This window comes from Meleagris gallopavo, chromosome 7 (assembly GCF_905368555.1).
Source record: "Meleagris gallopavo chromosome 7, MGAL_WU_HG_1.1, whole genome shotgun sequence".
NCBI lineage: Eukaryota > Metazoa > Chordata > Aves > Galliformes > Phasianidae > Meleagris > Meleagris gallopavo.
In genome coordinates this window covers 34,893,980-34,910,482 of record NC_139410.1, presented here as the reverse complement: position 1 = coordinate 34,910,482, position 16,503 = coordinate 34,893,980, and the positions used below count along the sequence as shown (strand labels likewise).

The following is a 16,503-nucleotide window of genomic DNA, read 5'->3' as shown; positions in this document are numbered from 1 at the left end:
TCCTGTATAATAGTCAAAATGTATAATATAATAAAATGATATGAATATGTCGTTTAATTCAAAAATTAACATCTTTGTTGACAATAGAGAACTTTAAATTGCTTCTTGAAAACACTGTGTTTTCTGCGTTCATTCAGTATCAGTACAAAACAGCCTACCGCAAGCAGCTTGGCCACCACATTGGAGCCCGCAACATAGAGGACGATCCCAAGATGATGTGGTCGATGCACGTGGCCAAGATCCAGAGTGACAGGGAGTACAAAAAAGCCTTTGAGAAGACCAAGACGCACTTCAGCAGCCCCGTGGACATGCTGGGAATCGTGTTGGCCAAGAAATGTCAGGAGCTGGTCAGCGATGTTGATTACAAGCATCTTCTGCATCGGTGGACCTGTCTGCCGGACCAGAACGATGTTGTACAAGCCCGGAAAGTGTACGACCTTCAGAGTGATGTGAGTTATCGTGTGGTGGGTGTGTGAGAAGGGGCAGTCGGTGCTGTGTTGTGTGCCATTGTTGGTTGGGTTATGCAGGCAGAGCCATTAAGGATGTTGCTAAGCTGCCCTGTGTCCTGATGTGTCTTTTCAGAATGTGTACAGGTCTGACCTGCAGTGGCTGAGAGGCATTGGCTGGTCCCCACTTGGTTCCCTGGATGAAGAGAAGAACAAGCGAGCGAGCATGATCCTGAGTGACAAGAAGTACCGACAGCACCCGGACACCATCAAGTTCACGAGCCTTCCTGACTCCATGCCTATGGTTCTGGCAAAGCACAACTCTGACATTATGAACCATGTGAGATTTCTTTGTGTTTGCAACCTGGAGGAGTTTTCCCTGCCTTTAGGGGGACTGTTATTTTTGGGAGGGGTGATGCGCTGCCCTGCCCTGTAGTGGGGATTTGTGTTCAGTGCTTTAGATCCATGTGTGCTGAGTGCAATTGGAGCAGTGTTTGGGAGCGATGCGGAAGAGAAAAACGGGTGTAGGATGGGGGGTCTTGGTTCAATCCAAGGTGCCTGTGTCAGTAGGAAGAGAGCTGGGTTGGTCTCTGTGTTTGTTGGTGTGCTCTTGTGTGTTCTTAGTGCGTGTTGCACTGGTCTTTTCAGCGCTCGTACATAGCAGCCTGGGAGAAAGACAAGACCAACGTTCACATTATGCCGGATACGCCTGGTATTTTGCTGGCCCAGCAGAACCAAGTGAACTTCAGTGAGGTAGGTGGTTTGCCTGGGATCGGTGTCCAGGCAATCCAGGCAGAAGTGCTGCTTGTCTCACGTGGGGAATGCTTGCTTGTCTTCCAGAAAATGTATAGGCTGGCAATGGAAGAAGACAAGAAGAAGGGCTATGACATGCGTGCAGATGCCATTCCCATCAAGTCTGCTAAAGCTTCCAGGGACATTGCCAGTGATGTAAGTACGCAGGAGCCTTGATGGCACGCCGTCTGGGACGCTTTCTCTGTGCCTGTGTCTGAAGAGCAGAGATTGCAAATGCAGATGAATGGTGACAGTAGAGCTGTGAGCTGTCGTCACTGCTGAGTTGGTCTGCAAGGACGTTGGTTGAGGAGGTTCTTCCTTTTGCAGTTCATGATTGTTGTGTGTGTGAGTGCAGTGAAGGGCATTGTACGCTGTATATGGAGCGTGTTAGCTGGAACTTGATGAAGTAGCTAATGAAAAGCAGCATCCTTTGAGGGCTTGTTTCACCTTCAGCTCATGCAGGAGACTTGAGATGGTGTCAGTAGTGCAATTCTGCCCTCCCCTGCTGTCTGCAGCTGCACCACTGTGCTTTGGAGAGGAAAACCCAAAGCAAGCTTTGTGATACGGCAGCAGCATTTATTGTTTGTGTTTGGGCTGAATCAGGTCCAGCCACTGTCAGGCTGGCTTGAGTTTGTTATTGCTTGTGATGCCAAATATCCGTTCATGGTGCAGCCATGCATGTACTGAATTTACTCTCATGCAGCGTTTTGTAGTTCTGGTCTGTTCCATTATTCATGGCGGTCAAATTCAGTCTTTTTTTCAGTGTTCCTGTTTGTTTCAGAAAGAAGAGGAGGGAAGAGTGTAGGGCTGTCTGCTGTATCTGCCCGGGTGTATGCAGTTGTGTAGTTTCAGCTGAGGTCTCCCATTAGGTTGAGTGAGCAGGGCTCCAGTGCTGTGTGCTGGAGAGACGACGTGCTGCTCCTTTGGGCTCTGTGGGGGAGTATCAACAGAGCAGATCAGGATGAAACCCAGGATGGCTTCTTGATCAGTGTGGAGGGTTCTTTCCTGTTTTTCACGAGGATGGTTTTCCTGGTTGCAAAGCTGGGTTGGCTGGAGTTGCAGTGTGGACCTCCATGTACCTCCAGCAGTCCAGTGCAGGCCTGGGGAGTGAGGGGTGTGAATCCCTTTGTGGGGAAATGTTGTGCTTCTGAGCCCAATTACATTGGGATTTTGTCCACCTTGATTAGCAGTGTGGTTTTTGCAGCACTTATTAGAGAACAGGGTCAAAAGGGGATGGAAGTCCAAACTGAAATTGACTGATCTCCCTTAACCCTGCAGTACAAGTATAAAGAAGGGTATCGCAAGCAGCTTGGCCACCACATTGGAGCCCGCAACATAGAGGACGATCCCAAGATGATGTGGTCGATGCACGTAGCCAAGATCCAGAGTGACAGGGAGTACAAGAAAGCCTTTGAGAAGACCAAGACGCACTTCAGCAGCCCCGTGGACATGCTGGGAATCGTGTTGGCCAAGAAATGTCAGGAGCTGGTCAGCGATGTTGATTACAAGCATCTTCTGCATCGGTGGACCTGTCTGCCGGACCAGAACGATGTTGTACAAGCCCGGAAAGTGTACGACCTTCAGAGTGATGTGAGTTATCGTGTGGTGGGTGTGTGAGAAGGGGCAGTCGGTGCTGTGTTGTGTGCCATTGTTGGAGAAGATGGGGAGTTGAGGAATCGTAAGATAGGTGATTGTGTGAGAGTGTGCTGTGGCTGTGCTGCCTGTGTGAGTGTTGAATGGTGTGTCCTGATGTGGGGAGGAAGATGTTTGTATGGTATCTATTGTGATTCTCACTCTTTGCTATTGGAAGTTCATCACACTGCTCCTTTTGTTCTCCCTGTTGTAGCAATGGGAAGCAGATTTAATAAGATGAGGTCATAAGATTAGATATGAATATGGTACACTCTCACCAATTAGCTTAATGTATGCAGACAAATGTAGTTTATTGTTTATTTCTATTAGTCCTGGGCTGTGAGAAAATGAAAATAACCCTAGAATATCTTTTCTCACTTCTACCCTCTTTTTTCTTCTTGCCCCCAGCAGTGCAGTGGAATGAGAAATGACAGTTGCAGTCGATGCATGACACTTCATCTCTATTGCTTCTCTATTCTCTTTCTGGCCCTGCTCCACATGGGGTTCTTCCCATGGGTTGCCCTTTGTCCAGAACTGATCCTGTGTGGGCTTCCCCCTTGCTAGAGCAATTCAAGCACTGCTCAAACACAGCACTGTAACACTGAGCCCATCCTTCAGGGACTGTTGCAGCATGGGTCTGTACAGGCATTAGCTTCCCCAGACCTCCTGCTCTAGTGCGAGCTCTTCTCCATGGGCTGCAGCTCTAGTCCTGGGGACCTGCTCTTTAATGAGCTTTCCATGGGCAGCAGTTTCCTTCAGGCCACATCTGCCAGCTTCCATAGGCTTCTTCGTGAGTTGCATGTGGACATATAGTCCACATCTTGCACTTGGGCTGCAGGAAAATAGCCTGCTCCACCATGGACCATATCTGGGCTGCAGGGAAGGAACTTGTGAGCACGTGCCTGGAGCACCTCCTGTCCTCTTCCTTCACTGATGCTGGTGTCTGAAAGGTTTCTATCACATTTTCTCACTCTTCTGTTTGAACAGCTGTAGTACAGCTGTTTTCTCCTTCCTCCAGTGTTCTCTGGAGGGGCAACCAGATTAATTCAGTTCTGAACAACAGTGGGTTCCTACTGGTGAAAGGTGGAAATAGCTGTTATCTATCATAGGGTTGCGTTGGAACTATTCTCACAGAAGCCAAACTGACAGCTGCAACCATTACCAAAATCATGCCTAATAATACAGTGTTGTAATTTTTGTTCAGAGAATTGTTGCATATCTTGAGGAGTTTGAAAGAAGGGTTGTTGCAGACAGCCAAACTTTATTATGGCAGGGGATGGCAAAGGAATCGAATTTTCACTTTTGGGTGACCAAAGCTAGACAAACACAAGCCATCTGTGCAGATGGGAATGGTTTAAGGAGCATTAGGTATGGAGGAGTAAAGCTGCTTGTGTGCTGCTGCCATCTAGCAGTTGGTGAATGGAGTAGATCTTTGCCCCTCTTGCCTGTAGAGGAATTTGCAGAGAATATGCTGGAGGACAACTTTGTTGGTTGCTTCTGGTGATGTAGGCTGCACATGCCTCCAAAACCTGGTTGTAATGGCAGCAGCTGAGCTTAAGAGGAGACACAGATTGCTGTCAGGTTGGGTTCTGCAGGGGAGTCTGTCTTCGCAGAAGAAGCCCCCATTGGTTGGAGGAGTTCTGGTGAGGGTTACAGATGTTGCTAAGCTGCCCTATGTCCTGACATGTCTTTGTCTTCTCAGAATGTGTACAGGTCTGACCTGCAGTGGCTGAGAGGCATTGGCTGGTCCCCACTTGGTTCCCTGGATGAAGAGAAGAACAAGCGAGCGAGCATGATCCTGAGTGACAAGAAGTACCGACAGCACCCGGACACCATCAAGTTCACGAGCCTTCCTGACTCCATGCCTATGGTTCTGGCAAAGCACAACTCTGACATTATGAACCATGTGAGATTTCTTTGTGTTTGCAACCTGGAGGAGTTTTCCCTGCCTTTAGGGGGACTGTTATTTTTGGGAGGGGTGATGCGCTGCCCTGCCCTGTAGTGGGGATTTGTGTTCAGTGCTTTAGATCCATGTGTGCTGAGTGCAATTGGAGCAGTGTTTGGGAGCGATGCGGAAGAGAAAAACGGGTGTAGGATGGGGGGTCTTGGTTCAATCCAAGGTGCCTGTGTCAGTAGGAAGAGAGCTGGGTTGGTCTCTGTGTTTGTTGGTGTGCTCTTGTGTGTTCTTAGTGCGTGTTGCACTGGTCTTTTCAGCGCTCGTACATAGCAGCCTGGGAGAAAGACAAGACCAGCGTTCACATTATGCCGGATACGCCTGGTATTTTGCTGGCCCAGCAGAACCAAGTGAACTTCAGTGAGGTAGGTGGTTTGCCTGGGATCGGTGTCCAGGCGATCCAGGCAGAAGTGCTGCTTGTCTCACGTGGGGAATGCTTGCTTGTCTTCCAGAAAATGTACAGGCTGGCAATGGAAGAAGACAAGAAGAAGGGCTATGACATGCGTGCAGATGCCATTCCCATCAAGTCTGCTAAAGCTTCCAGGGACATTGCCAGTGATGTAAGTACGCAGGAGCCTTGGTGGCACGCTGTCTGGGACGCTTTCTCTGTGCCTGTGTCTGAAGAGCAGAGATTGCAAATGCAGATGAATGGTGACAGTAGAGCTGTGAGCTGTCGTCACTGCTGAGTTGGTCTGCAAGGACGTTGGTTGAGGAGGTTCTTCCTTTTGCAGTTCGTGATTGTTGTGTGTGTGAGTGCAGTGAAGGGCATTGTACGCTGTATATGGAGCGTGTTAGCTGGAACTTGATGAAGTAGCTAATGAAAAGCAGCATCCTTTGAGGGCTTGTTTCACCTTCAGCTCATGCAGGAGACTTGAGATGGTGTCAGTAGTGCAATTCTGCCCTCCCCTGCTGTCTGCAGCTGCACCACTGTGCTTTGGAGAGGAAAACCCAAAGCAAGCTTTGTGATATGACAGGAGCATTTATAATAACCACTATTGAGCCATCATTACACTTCCACTGTTCATGTTGCTGATTATGATTTCTTGGCTTTGTTTACAGCATAGCACTTGAGTTTTATCTTTGTGCTGTTTCAGTAGTGGTATTTCCCTTGAGGTATTCTCCTCTATTGTACCTTTCTGAACCTCAGTCTAAAGTACTTCGTTTAGCTCTTGGGCTCCCACCACAAGAAATAAGTGGACTTTTTAATCTGGATCTGTTAAAGCACCACGGAATTCATCAGAAGGCTAGATTACCTTCCTTACAAAGCAGTCCTGAGGTAGATGGTGATGACCTGCCTGGAAAGAAGTTGTTTCCTGGGCAAGTTTATTGTAGGCTTTCAGTTTTTATAGGGCGGTTATAGGAAACATTGAGAAAGACATTTTTTTACAAGGGTATTTTGTGATAGGACAAGGGGTAGTGGTTTGAAACTGAAAAAGGCTAGATGTGACAAGAAATGGTGAAAAATTCCATTCTTACAGTGCTAGTAAGAGTCACTGGTATAGGTTGCCCAATGAAGTGAATACACCATTTGTGGATATCTTTCAATATCAAGATGGAATTTGATGCCTCCTGGTCTAGTGAAAGAAATTTCAGCGCATTACAGAGGAGTTGGTCAAAATGGTCTTTGGGGTTCCGTCCAACCCAAGCTGATTTAGGATTCTATGACACTTCGATAACTGCATGTAGCTGTAAAGGAGCTAAATTTACTCTTCATGCACCATTTTATAGTTTTGGATTGTCCATAATTCAAGGTAAATTAATTCAGTCTTCTATCAGGCTTACTGTACATTTCAGGAAGAAGAGAAGGGAAAAGTAAAGAGCTGTCTGCTGTAACTGCCCAAATTTCAGGTTGTTGCTGGCCTGCAGCTGAGGTTTTGACAAGGATGGAAGAATAAGATTGATCCTCAAAATTATCAATAGAGAGCTCAGTATTGCTTCCATGGGCTTACAAGGTTGAGTGTACTCAGGGAGTTCCATGATGAATTGCAGGTTGCCTGCTAGATCAGTCTGGATGTTTTCTTCTAGGAGCAGCATTCCTTGTTCCTAAGCTAGGTTAGCTGGAGTTGCAGTGTGGACCTCCATGTACCTCCAGCAATCCAGTGCAGGCCTGGGGAGTGAGGGGTGTGAATCCCTTTGTGGGGAAATGTTGTGCTTCTGAGCCCAATTACATTGGGATTTTGTCCACCTTGATTAGCAGTGTGGTTTTTGCAGGACTTATTAGAGAACAGGGTCAAAAGGGGATGGAAGTCCAAACTGAAATTGACTGATCTCCCTTAACCCTGCAGTACAAGTATAAAGAAGGGTATCGCAAGCAGCTTGGCCACCACATTGGAGCCCGCAACATAGAGGACGATCCCAAGATGATGTGGTCGATGCACGTAGCCAAGATCCAGAGTGACAGGGAGTACAAGAAAGCCTTTGAGAAGACCAAGACGCACTTCAGCAGCCCCGTGGACATGCTGGGAATCGTGTTGGCCAAGAAATGTCAGGAGCTGGTCAGCGATGTTGATTACAAGCATCTTCTGCATCGGTGGACCTGTCTGCCGGACCAGAACGATGTTGTACAAGCCCGGAAAGTGTACGACCTTCAGAGTGATGTGAGTTATCGTGTGGTGGGTGCGTGAGAAGGGGCAGTCGGTGCTGTGTTGTGTGCCATTGTTGGTTGGGTTATGCAGGCAGAGCCATTAAGGATGTTGCTAAGCTGCCCTGTGTCCTGACATGTCTTTGTCTTTTCAGAATGTGTACAGGTCTGACCTGCAGTGGCTGAGAGGCATTGGCTGGTCCCCACTTGGTTCCCTGGATGAAGAGAAGAACAAGCGAGCGAGCATGATCCTGAGTGACAAGAAGTACCGACAGCACCCGGACACCATCAAGTTCACGAGCCTTCCTGACTCCATGCCTATGGTTCTGGCAAAGCACAACTCTGACATTATGAACCATGTGAGATTTCTTTGTGTTTGCAACCTGGAGGAGTTTTCCCTGCCTTTAGGGGGACTGTTATTTTTGGGAGGGGTGATGCGCTGCCCTGCCCTGTAGTGGGGATTTGTGTTCAGTGCTTTAGATCCATGTGTGCTGAGTGCAATTGGAGCAGTGTTTGGGAGCGATGCGGAAGAGAAAAACGGGTGTAGGATGGGGGGTCTTGGTTCAATCCAAGGTGCCTGTGTCAGTAGGAAGAGAGCTGGGTTGGTCTCTGTGTTTGTTGGTGTGCTCTTGTGTGTTCTTAGTGCGTGTTGCACTGGTCTTTTCAGCGCTCGTACATAGCAGCCTGGGAGAAAGACAAGACCAACGTTCACATTATGCCGGATACGCCTGGTATTTTGCTGGCCCAGCAGAACCAAGTGAACTTCAGTGAGGTAGGTGGTTTGCCTGGGATCGGTGTGCCGTTGTGGACGGAGGCGATCCAGGCAGAAGTGCTGCTTGTCTCACGTGGGGAATGCTTGCTTGTCTTCCAGAAAATGTACAGGCTGGCAATGGAAGAAGACAAGAAGAAGGGCTATGACATGCGTGCAGATGCCATTCCCATCAAGTCTGCTAAAGCTTCCAGGGACATTGCCAGTGATGTAAGTACGCAGGAGCCTTGATGGCACGCCGTCTGGGACGCTTTCTCTGTGCCTGTGTCTGAAGAGCAGAGATTGCAAATGCAGATGAATGGTGACAGTAGAGCTGTGAGCTGTCGTCACTGCTGAGTTGGTCTGCAAGGACGTTGGTTGAGGAGGTTCTTCCTGTTGCAGTTCATGATTGTTGTGTGTGTGAGTGCAGTGAAGGGCATTGTACGCTGTATAGGGAGCGTGTTAGCTGGAACTTGATGTAGTAGCTAATGAAAAGCAGCATCCTTTGAGGGCTTGTTGCACCTTCAGCTCATGCAGGAGACTTGAGATGGTGTCAGTAGTGCAGTTCTGCCCTCCCCTGCTGTCTGCAGCTGCACCACTGTGCTTTGGAGAGGAAAACCCAAAGCAAGCTTTGTGATACGACAGCAGCATTTATTGTTTGTGTTTGGGCTGAATCAGGTCCAGCCACTGTCAGGCTGGCTTGAGTTTGTTATTGCTTGTGATGCCAAATATCCGTTCATGGTGCAGCCATGCATGTACTGAATTTACTCTCATGCAGCATTTTGTCGTTCTGGTCTGTTCCATTATTCATGGTGGTCAAATTCAGTCTTTTTTTCAGTGTTCCTGTTTGTTTCAGAAAGAAGAGGAGGGAAGAGTGTAGGGCTGTCTGCTGTATCTGCCGTGGTGTATGCAGTTGTGTAGTTTCAGCTGAGGTCTCCCATTAGGTTGAGTGAGCAGGGCTCCAGTGCTGTGTGCTGGAGAGACGACGTGCTGCTCCTTTGGGCTGTGTGGGGGAGTCCCAACAGAGCAGATCAGGATGAAACCCAGGATGGCTTCTTGATCAGTGTGGAGGGTTCTTTCCAGTTTTTCACGAAGATGGTTTTCCTGATTGCAAAGCTAGGTTGGCTGGAGTTGCAGTGTGGACCTCCATGTACCTCCAGCTGTCCAGTGCAGGCCTGGGGAGTGAGGGGTGTGAATCCCTTTGTGGGGAAATGTTGTGCTTCTGAGCCCAATTACATTGGGATTTTGTCCACCTTGATTAGCAGTGTGGTTTTTGCAGGATTTATTAGAGAACAGGGTCAAAAGGGGATGGAAGTCCAAACTGAAATTGACTGATCTCCTTTAACCCTGCAGTACAAGTATAAAGAAGGGTATCGCAAGCAGCTTGGCCACCACATTGGAGCCCGCAACATAGAGGACGATCCCAAGATGATGTGGTCGATGCACGTAGCCAAGATCCAGAGTGACAGGGAGTACAAGAAAGCCTTTGAGAAGACCAAGACGCACTTCAGCAGCCCCGTGGACATGCTGGGAATCGTGTTGGCCAAGAAATGTCAGGAGCTGGTCAGCGATGTTGATTACAAGCATCTTCTGCATCGGTGGACCTGTCTGCCGGACCAGAACGATGTTGTACAAGCCCGGAAAGTGTACGACCTTCAGAGTGATGTGAGTTATCGTGTGGTGGGTGTGTGAGAAGGGGCAGTCGGTGCTGTGTTGTGTGCCATTGTTGGAGAAGATGGGGAGTTGGGGAATCGTAAGATAGGTGATTGTGTGAGAGTGTGCTGTGGCTGTGCTGCCTGTGTGAGTGTTGAATGGTGTGTCCTGACGTGGGGAGGAAGATGTTTGTGTGACATCGTTCTCTATGTCTGCAGAAGTGTCGTGCCTTACCTTGAGAGTTTTGGTGGAAGGATGATGGGTGCTGGTGTCAAAGTTGTGTTTGGTATGGGGAGGGCAAAAGAATCAAATGGTTTACTCTTGGATGACCAAATTTGGGCAAACACAAAGCCGTCTGTGCGGACGGGAATGGTTTAAGGAGCATTAGGCGTGGAGGAGTAAAGCTGCTCGTGTGCTGCTGCCATCCGGCAGTTGGTGAATGGAGCAGATCTTTACCCCTGTTGCCTGCAGAGGATTTAGTAGTGAAGATTCTGGAGAGCAATTGGTCGATTACTTACTGGCTGCTTGTGGTGGCGTAGGCTGCATGTGCCTCCAAAAACTGGTTGTAATGGAAGCAGAGCTTAATAAGAGATGCAGATTACTTTTGAGTTCTGCAGCGAATCCGTATTAGCAGGCAGAGCCATTAAGGATGTTGCTAAGCTGCCCTGTGTCCTGACGTGCCTTTGTCTTTTCAGAATGTGTACAAGTCTGACCTGCAGTGGCTGAGAGGCATTGGTTGGTCCCCACTTGGTTCCCTGGATGAAGAGAAGAACAAGCGAGCGAGCATGATCCTGAGTGACAAGAAGTACCGACAGCACCCGGACACCATCAAGTTCACGAGCCTTCCTGACTCCATGCCTATGGTTCTGGCAAAGCACAACTCTGACATTATGAACCATGTGAGATTTCTTTGTGTTTGCAACCTGGAGGAGTTTTCCCTGCCTTTAGGGGGACTGTTATTTTTGGGAGGGGTGATGCGCTGCCCTGCCCTGTAGTGGGGATTTGTGTTCAGTGCTTTAGATCCATGTGTGCTGAGTGCAATTGGAGCAGTGTTTGGGAGCGATGCGGAAGAGAAAAACGGGTGTAGGATGGGGGGTCTTGGTTCAATCCAAGGTGCCTGTGTCAGTAGGAAGAGAGCTGGGTTGGTCTTTGTGTTTGTTGGTGTGCTCTTGTGTGTTCTTAGTGCGTGTTGCACTGGTCTTTTCAGCGCTCGTACATAGCAGCCTGGGAGAAAGACAAGACCAACGTTCACATTATGCCAGATACGCCTGGTATTTTGCTGGCCCAGCAGAACCAAGTGAACTTCAGTGAGGTAGGTGGTTTGCCTGGGATCGGTGTCCCGTTGTGGACGGAGGCGATCCAGGCAGAAGTGCTGCTTGTCTCACGTGGGGAATGCTTGCTTGTCTTCCAGAAAATGTACAGGCTGGCAATGGAAGAAGACAAGAAGAAGGGCTATGACATGCGTGCAGATGCCATTCCCATCAAGTCTGCTAAAGCTTCCAGGGACATTGCCAGTGATGTAAGTACGCAGGAGCCTTGGTGGCACGCTGTCTGGGACGCTTTCTCAGTGCTTGCAACTTCTGTCTGTGTTATCCTGTCTGTGTCATCATTCAGAATTTTTGATTTTACCTGACAACTTGGCCTTTTAGTTTAATTTTGTGGGTATGGCTTCTGCATAGGCCCACTTTCTCAATCTACTCTGCTTCTTTTTTTTTCTAAACATAGAGGTTGCAGAAGAGTTGATGTAAAATAATGTAAAAGTAGTTTTTTTATTAGTAATTGAATGGTATTTTTTATAATTCCTTGTTATGGTTGCCTTTGTTTACACTCTCTTTTTCCTTCCATACTGTTCCAATCTTGATGTCCTCAGTTGAGACTAAATAGGCGTGTTTTTTTTTTTTTTTAACCTTTGTTCTTGAGATTAATTTACTGACTGTCTTTGGGGACAGGTAGATTTTCTGAACTTTTTATGTGTTTTATTGATGCCTTAATTTCACACTTTTTATATCCTCACATACTGAGGCGAATCTTTGAATATTAAAACTTGGGCTTTGGTAAATATGAAAATCCTAAGAGGCAGAAATGATTTGGTCAATTCTTTGTTTGGTTTGCACACTACAGTTTGTCAATGGCTTATGTGATGAAGTTAACAGTACTGTGGTTTCACACACTGAGTTTTCTGGAGGTTGTTCTCTATGGACTGTTCTTAATATGTCAAGAAAGTTAAAATAAACTTAATTAACTTTTTTTTTTTTTGCCTGTAGTACAAATATAAGGAAGGGTATCGCAAGCAGCTTGGCCACCACATTGGAGCCCGCAACATAGAGGACGATCCCAAGATGATGTGGTCAATGCACGTGGCCAAGATCCAGAGTGACAGGGAGTACAAGAAAGCCTTTGAGAAGACCAAGACGCACTTCAGCAGCCCCGTGGACATGCTGGGAATCGTGTTGGCCAAGAAATGTCAGGAGCTGGTCAGCGATGTTGATTACCGCCACTATCTGCATCAGTGGATCTGCCTGCCGGACCAGAACGATGTTATCCATGCTAAGAAGGCCTATGACCTGCAGAGTGATGTGAGTACTTACTGATCAACTTCAAAATTGTATGTAATTTCTTTTGCTTAACATACAAAAGGTACAAGCTGCTGCATACAAAACATAGGAGCTTTTTGAACTGTCTCTCTCACACGGTAGTTTTTCTCATTTTGTTTCTCTGTAATTGTTCCAAGGCAAGATCAGAGGACTCTTAGTAGTGAATATAAATATGGAAGGTTGAGTACTATGAAGGTTTTAGTTCAGCCAGTCTCTTAGCAGAATGGAAGGGAATTCTCTTTGTACTATCATAATGCAGAACCTTAGTGCCTTTTTTTGCAGACTAACTCCGTGTTAAGTTTACTTCTTGCTTAGAATTTTTCTTTAATTTGTATGACTGTAGAGGTGAATGCTCCTCCTTTTCCATTTGAGAAAAAGATTTAAAATAGAACTTGCTCTTTCTTTGTGAATGACCTCATTTTTTAGGAACTTATATTGCAGGAAACACTTATGCTGAAATTCCAAGTCTTAATTTCCTCTAATTACTTCTTGGCCATTCTCCTGCATGCTGTTGGGAGAGTTATAGCTTGGAGTAAGTTTGGGATCTAGATCTGTGTGGTTAACGAAGATTATTTTGCGGACTGAACTAGAAGAAAAATGACTAATCGAAAGCAAGCATTGTTTTCATATTACATATGTGAAGTTTAACTGGAGTTTAAAAAGATGTCTGTCTTCCTATTTTTTTGTAACAGAATTTCTACAAGTCAGACCTTGAGTGGATGCGTGGCATTGGTTGGGTCCCCATTGGTTCCTTGGATATTGAAAAAGCCAAGAGGGCAGGACAGATCTTGAGTGATAAAGTGTACCGTCAGCCTCCAGACACCATCAAGTTTACGAGTGTTACTGATTCTCTGGAGATGAACTTAGCTAAGCATAATGCAGAGATGATGAATAAGGTGAGTCCTAATTCAATTCAGCAACATATTGGCATTCTCCTGCTAACCCTTGGAGACAGAAGACTAGAAATAACATGATCACAAATAATGCTGCAGTTGTGAGGTAGAAGTGTAGAAGTACAATTCTGTGGTTGCTGCATGAGTATTCAGCATAGCAAGTTACTTGTTGATTACCAAGAATGTAACTTATTCTTAGCAGCTGCTAATATACATAGCAGTATCTTACAAGTTAAATTGTAATTAAAAGTTTTGAAGCTCTTCACATGCTCTCGTAAGTATTTAGTAGCATGTTATCTTTCATCCAATTTTTGATATAAAATTTAGCTACTTGTCTAATGATTGATCAAAGGTTTCTAGTGATGTAGGAGTTAATAAATTATTTGTTTCAAAGCAGTCTTTGAAATATCTGTATTTTAAACAATTCAGGATAGTTCTTACAATGTAAGTATTTTTGTGAATCTGATGCCCTAATCTCATTCAACCCTATTTATGTCAATAAAGCCCTTTCCTCTTTGAGTGAGCTGTTGTTTGTAGAGTTTAGATCTGTGTGTCTGATGTGCATTCCGTGGAAAGCCCTTTTTCTAACTATTTTCTTTGAAGCAGAATTGTTTCTACATTACGAATGCTTAACCTGAAATTTAAACACTTAGAGAAATGAACATAAAATCTCACTACTGTGTAAGAAATAAGGGCTTTGTAGACTAGGACTACGTTCTTCTTTTTTATGGGATCTCTGAGTTGCCATCTTTTTTTTCTTTGCTTAACCTATGGCATTTCTCCTGCAGCGTTTGTATACTGAGGCCTGGGATAAAGACAAGACAGAAGTTCACATCATGCCTGACACACCTGAAATCATACTGGCAAAACAGAATATGCATAACTACAGTGAAGTGAGTGTGTTAGATCTCCATAGGTTCTGTGTTAATATTCTTATAACCCTAATATATATATTTTTATAGATTAATTAATTTAAGTAACACCAAATACCTGTAATCAAAATTGTGACTTTTGAAACATAATTTGTAGTACGTACATACATCCATATATCTGTGATCACTGCTTTGAATAAATTCTGTGAAAAGTGTGTCTCTGAATTTTGGGAGGTTCTTTCTGCCATTATATATATTGCAGGAAAAGTGCAAAATTCATTCCAACATTAGAGATGCCAAAAAATAATTCCTTCACAGTTGTGATGATTATTGTTCCCAGTGTTCAGTTAGTTTAGGCAGAAATATTCACATCAGTAAGAGGCGGTTTTAGAAAGCTTTATTCTACTTGTATGTGGAGGAATAGTTTATCTGTCAAGTTGTAATGTATGTTATGTGATCAAAGTTCAGAAGGAAAAAGTTGTTAGTGTAATAAGCAAAAATCTTCCTTAATTCCAATCTCCAGGTTAGTAACTCATGAATCTAAACTGAATGAAGTTAGATAAAACCAGGATAGAATAAATCTTAATGATATGTTTTGCCTATTCACAAGCAATTTGTTTTGCACAGAACGCAACATATGGTGTTTAGCTACATTAATCCTGTTGTTTAATTCTTTACCTAGAAACTGTACAAACAAGCCATGGAAGAAGCAAAAAAGAAAGGCTATGATTTGAGAAGTGATGCTATCCCAATTCAGGCTGCCAAAGCATCCAGGCAAATTGCCAGTGATGTAAGACACTAATATCTTGTTTTTTTTGTGTGTTCTGACATCAGATCTCTACAATATAAAAATGTTCGGATTATTTCTGTAAAAGAAGTTTAAATTTAACTCTCATCTAAAGAACGCAATTTGGAAATAAATTATATATGTATAAAGGAGGCCTAATTGTAAAAGATATGGACAAGATAATGCTGCTGTCATGTTCTTAGCTGTATGTGTAGTTAAATCTTCAGAAACAAGATTATTTCTCAGTAACATTAGAGAAGAATTTCTTCCAAAAAAATTTATTCAGCTCTGTTTACTGCTCTAATACAAATCTCAGAAATTTAACCTGGGGTTTCATATTATTAGCCCCAGAGTTACTTTAAATGTATATTTGTTGGCTGTGGATTACAGAAAACTTTATAGAGAGTTTATTATTGAAACATTTTACATGGGTAACTGATATTATGTTGTATATATAAATATAATATCTTGATATATATTTCAGTACAAGTATAAAGAAGAGTATCGCAAGCAGCTTGGCCACCACATTGGAGCCCGCAACATAGAGGACGATCCCAAGATGATGTGGTCGATGCACGTAGCCAAGATCCAGAGTGACAGGGAGTACAAGAAAGCCTTTGAGAAGACCAAGACGCACTTCAGCAGCCCCGTGGACATGCTGGGAATCGTGTTGGCCAAGAAATGTCAGGAGCTGGTCAGCGATGTTGATTACCGCCACTATCTGCATCAGTGGATCTGCCTGCCGGACCAGAATGATGTTATCCATGCTAAGAAGGCCTATGACCTGCAGAGTGATGTGAGTACCTCTAATTTCATTTTTGGAAAGAAACGTATTGGATATTTCACATAGGTGGATGAGAACATCACGTACAAATGTGATAGAACACGATTTTAAAGATAATTTTAAAGTTGTACGGTGTACTGAAATTCAGATCTACAAGAGCATATGTTAGCTTGTTGATATTTAAATGAAGTTGTCTGATATGGCCTTTTTGAGCTATTTATTATTTGTCTTGAATTGTGAAACTTGTATCTAGATGGAATTCTGTGTCTAGATGAAATGCAGTGATTTCTTTGAAGTTTTTTTCTGGGCTTTGAGTTTTATTTGTGTTAAAAATTGATGGTGAGTTTACTTAAACACTTGTGAAAAGATGTGTAATTGACATTATTAGAATTTCTCATTTGGTTGTATTTGTTTTTTGTTTTTTTCTTTTTTCTTTTTTTTTTTTTTTTTTTGTAACAGAATTTCTACAAGTCAGACCTTGAGTGGATGCGTGGCATTGGTTGGGTCCCCATTGGTTCCTTGGATATTGAAAAAGCCAAGAGGGCAGGACAGATCTTGAGTGATAAAGTGTACCGTCAGCCTCCAGACACCATCAAGTTTACGAGTGTTACTGATTCTCTGGAGATGAACTTAGCTAAGCATAATGCAGAGATGATGAATAAGGTGAGTCCTAATTCAATTCAGCAACATATTGGCATTCTCCTGCTAACCCTTGGAGACAGAAGACTAGAAATAACGTGATCACAAATAATGCTGCAGTTCAGATA

General features: G+C 44.7%; 1 protein-coding gene across 26 annotated transcripts in view; it reads left to right on the top strand.

Moving 5' to 3' along the window:
• The window catches only part of NEB (nebulin), a 119,961-nt gene that overhangs the window by 34,584 nt on the left and 68,874 nt on the right, over nucleotides 1-16,503 (top strand). For all 26 annotated transcript variants that reach the window (XM_085227936.1, XM_085227935.1, XM_085227930.1 and 23 more), the window contains exons 39-60: nucleotides 138-449; nucleotides 583-786; nucleotides 1,095-1,199; nucleotides 1,287-1,394; nucleotides 2,517-2,828; nucleotides 4,573-4,776; nucleotides 5,085-5,189; nucleotides 5,277-5,384; nucleotides 7,110-7,421; nucleotides 7,561-7,764; nucleotides 8,073-8,177; nucleotides 8,277-8,384; nucleotides 9,507-9,818; nucleotides 10,502-10,705; nucleotides 11,014-11,118; nucleotides 11,218-11,325; nucleotides 12,071-12,382; nucleotides 13,093-13,296; nucleotides 14,082-14,186; nucleotides 14,848-14,955; nucleotides 15,437-15,748; nucleotides 16,196-16,399. In XM_085227936.1, the coding sequence (XP_085084062.1) occupies nucleotides 138-449; nucleotides 583-786; nucleotides 1,095-1,199; nucleotides 1,287-1,394; nucleotides 2,517-2,828; nucleotides 4,573-4,776; nucleotides 5,085-5,189; nucleotides 5,277-5,384; nucleotides 7,110-7,421; nucleotides 7,561-7,764; nucleotides 8,073-8,177; nucleotides 8,277-8,384; nucleotides 9,507-9,818; nucleotides 10,502-10,705; nucleotides 11,014-11,118; nucleotides 11,218-11,325; nucleotides 12,071-12,382; nucleotides 13,093-13,296; nucleotides 14,082-14,186; nucleotides 14,848-14,955; nucleotides 15,437-15,748; nucleotides 16,196-16,399 (4,161 nt within the window). The remainder of the gene's footprint in view (nucleotides 1-137; nucleotides 450-582; nucleotides 787-1,094; nucleotides 1,200-1,286; nucleotides 1,395-2,516; nucleotides 2,829-4,572; nucleotides 4,777-5,084; nucleotides 5,190-5,276; nucleotides 5,385-7,109; nucleotides 7,422-7,560; nucleotides 7,765-8,072; nucleotides 8,178-8,276; nucleotides 8,385-9,506; nucleotides 9,819-10,501; nucleotides 10,706-11,013; nucleotides 11,119-11,217; nucleotides 11,326-12,070; nucleotides 12,383-13,092; nucleotides 13,297-14,081; nucleotides 14,187-14,847; nucleotides 14,956-15,436; nucleotides 15,749-16,195; nucleotides 16,400-16,503) is intronic.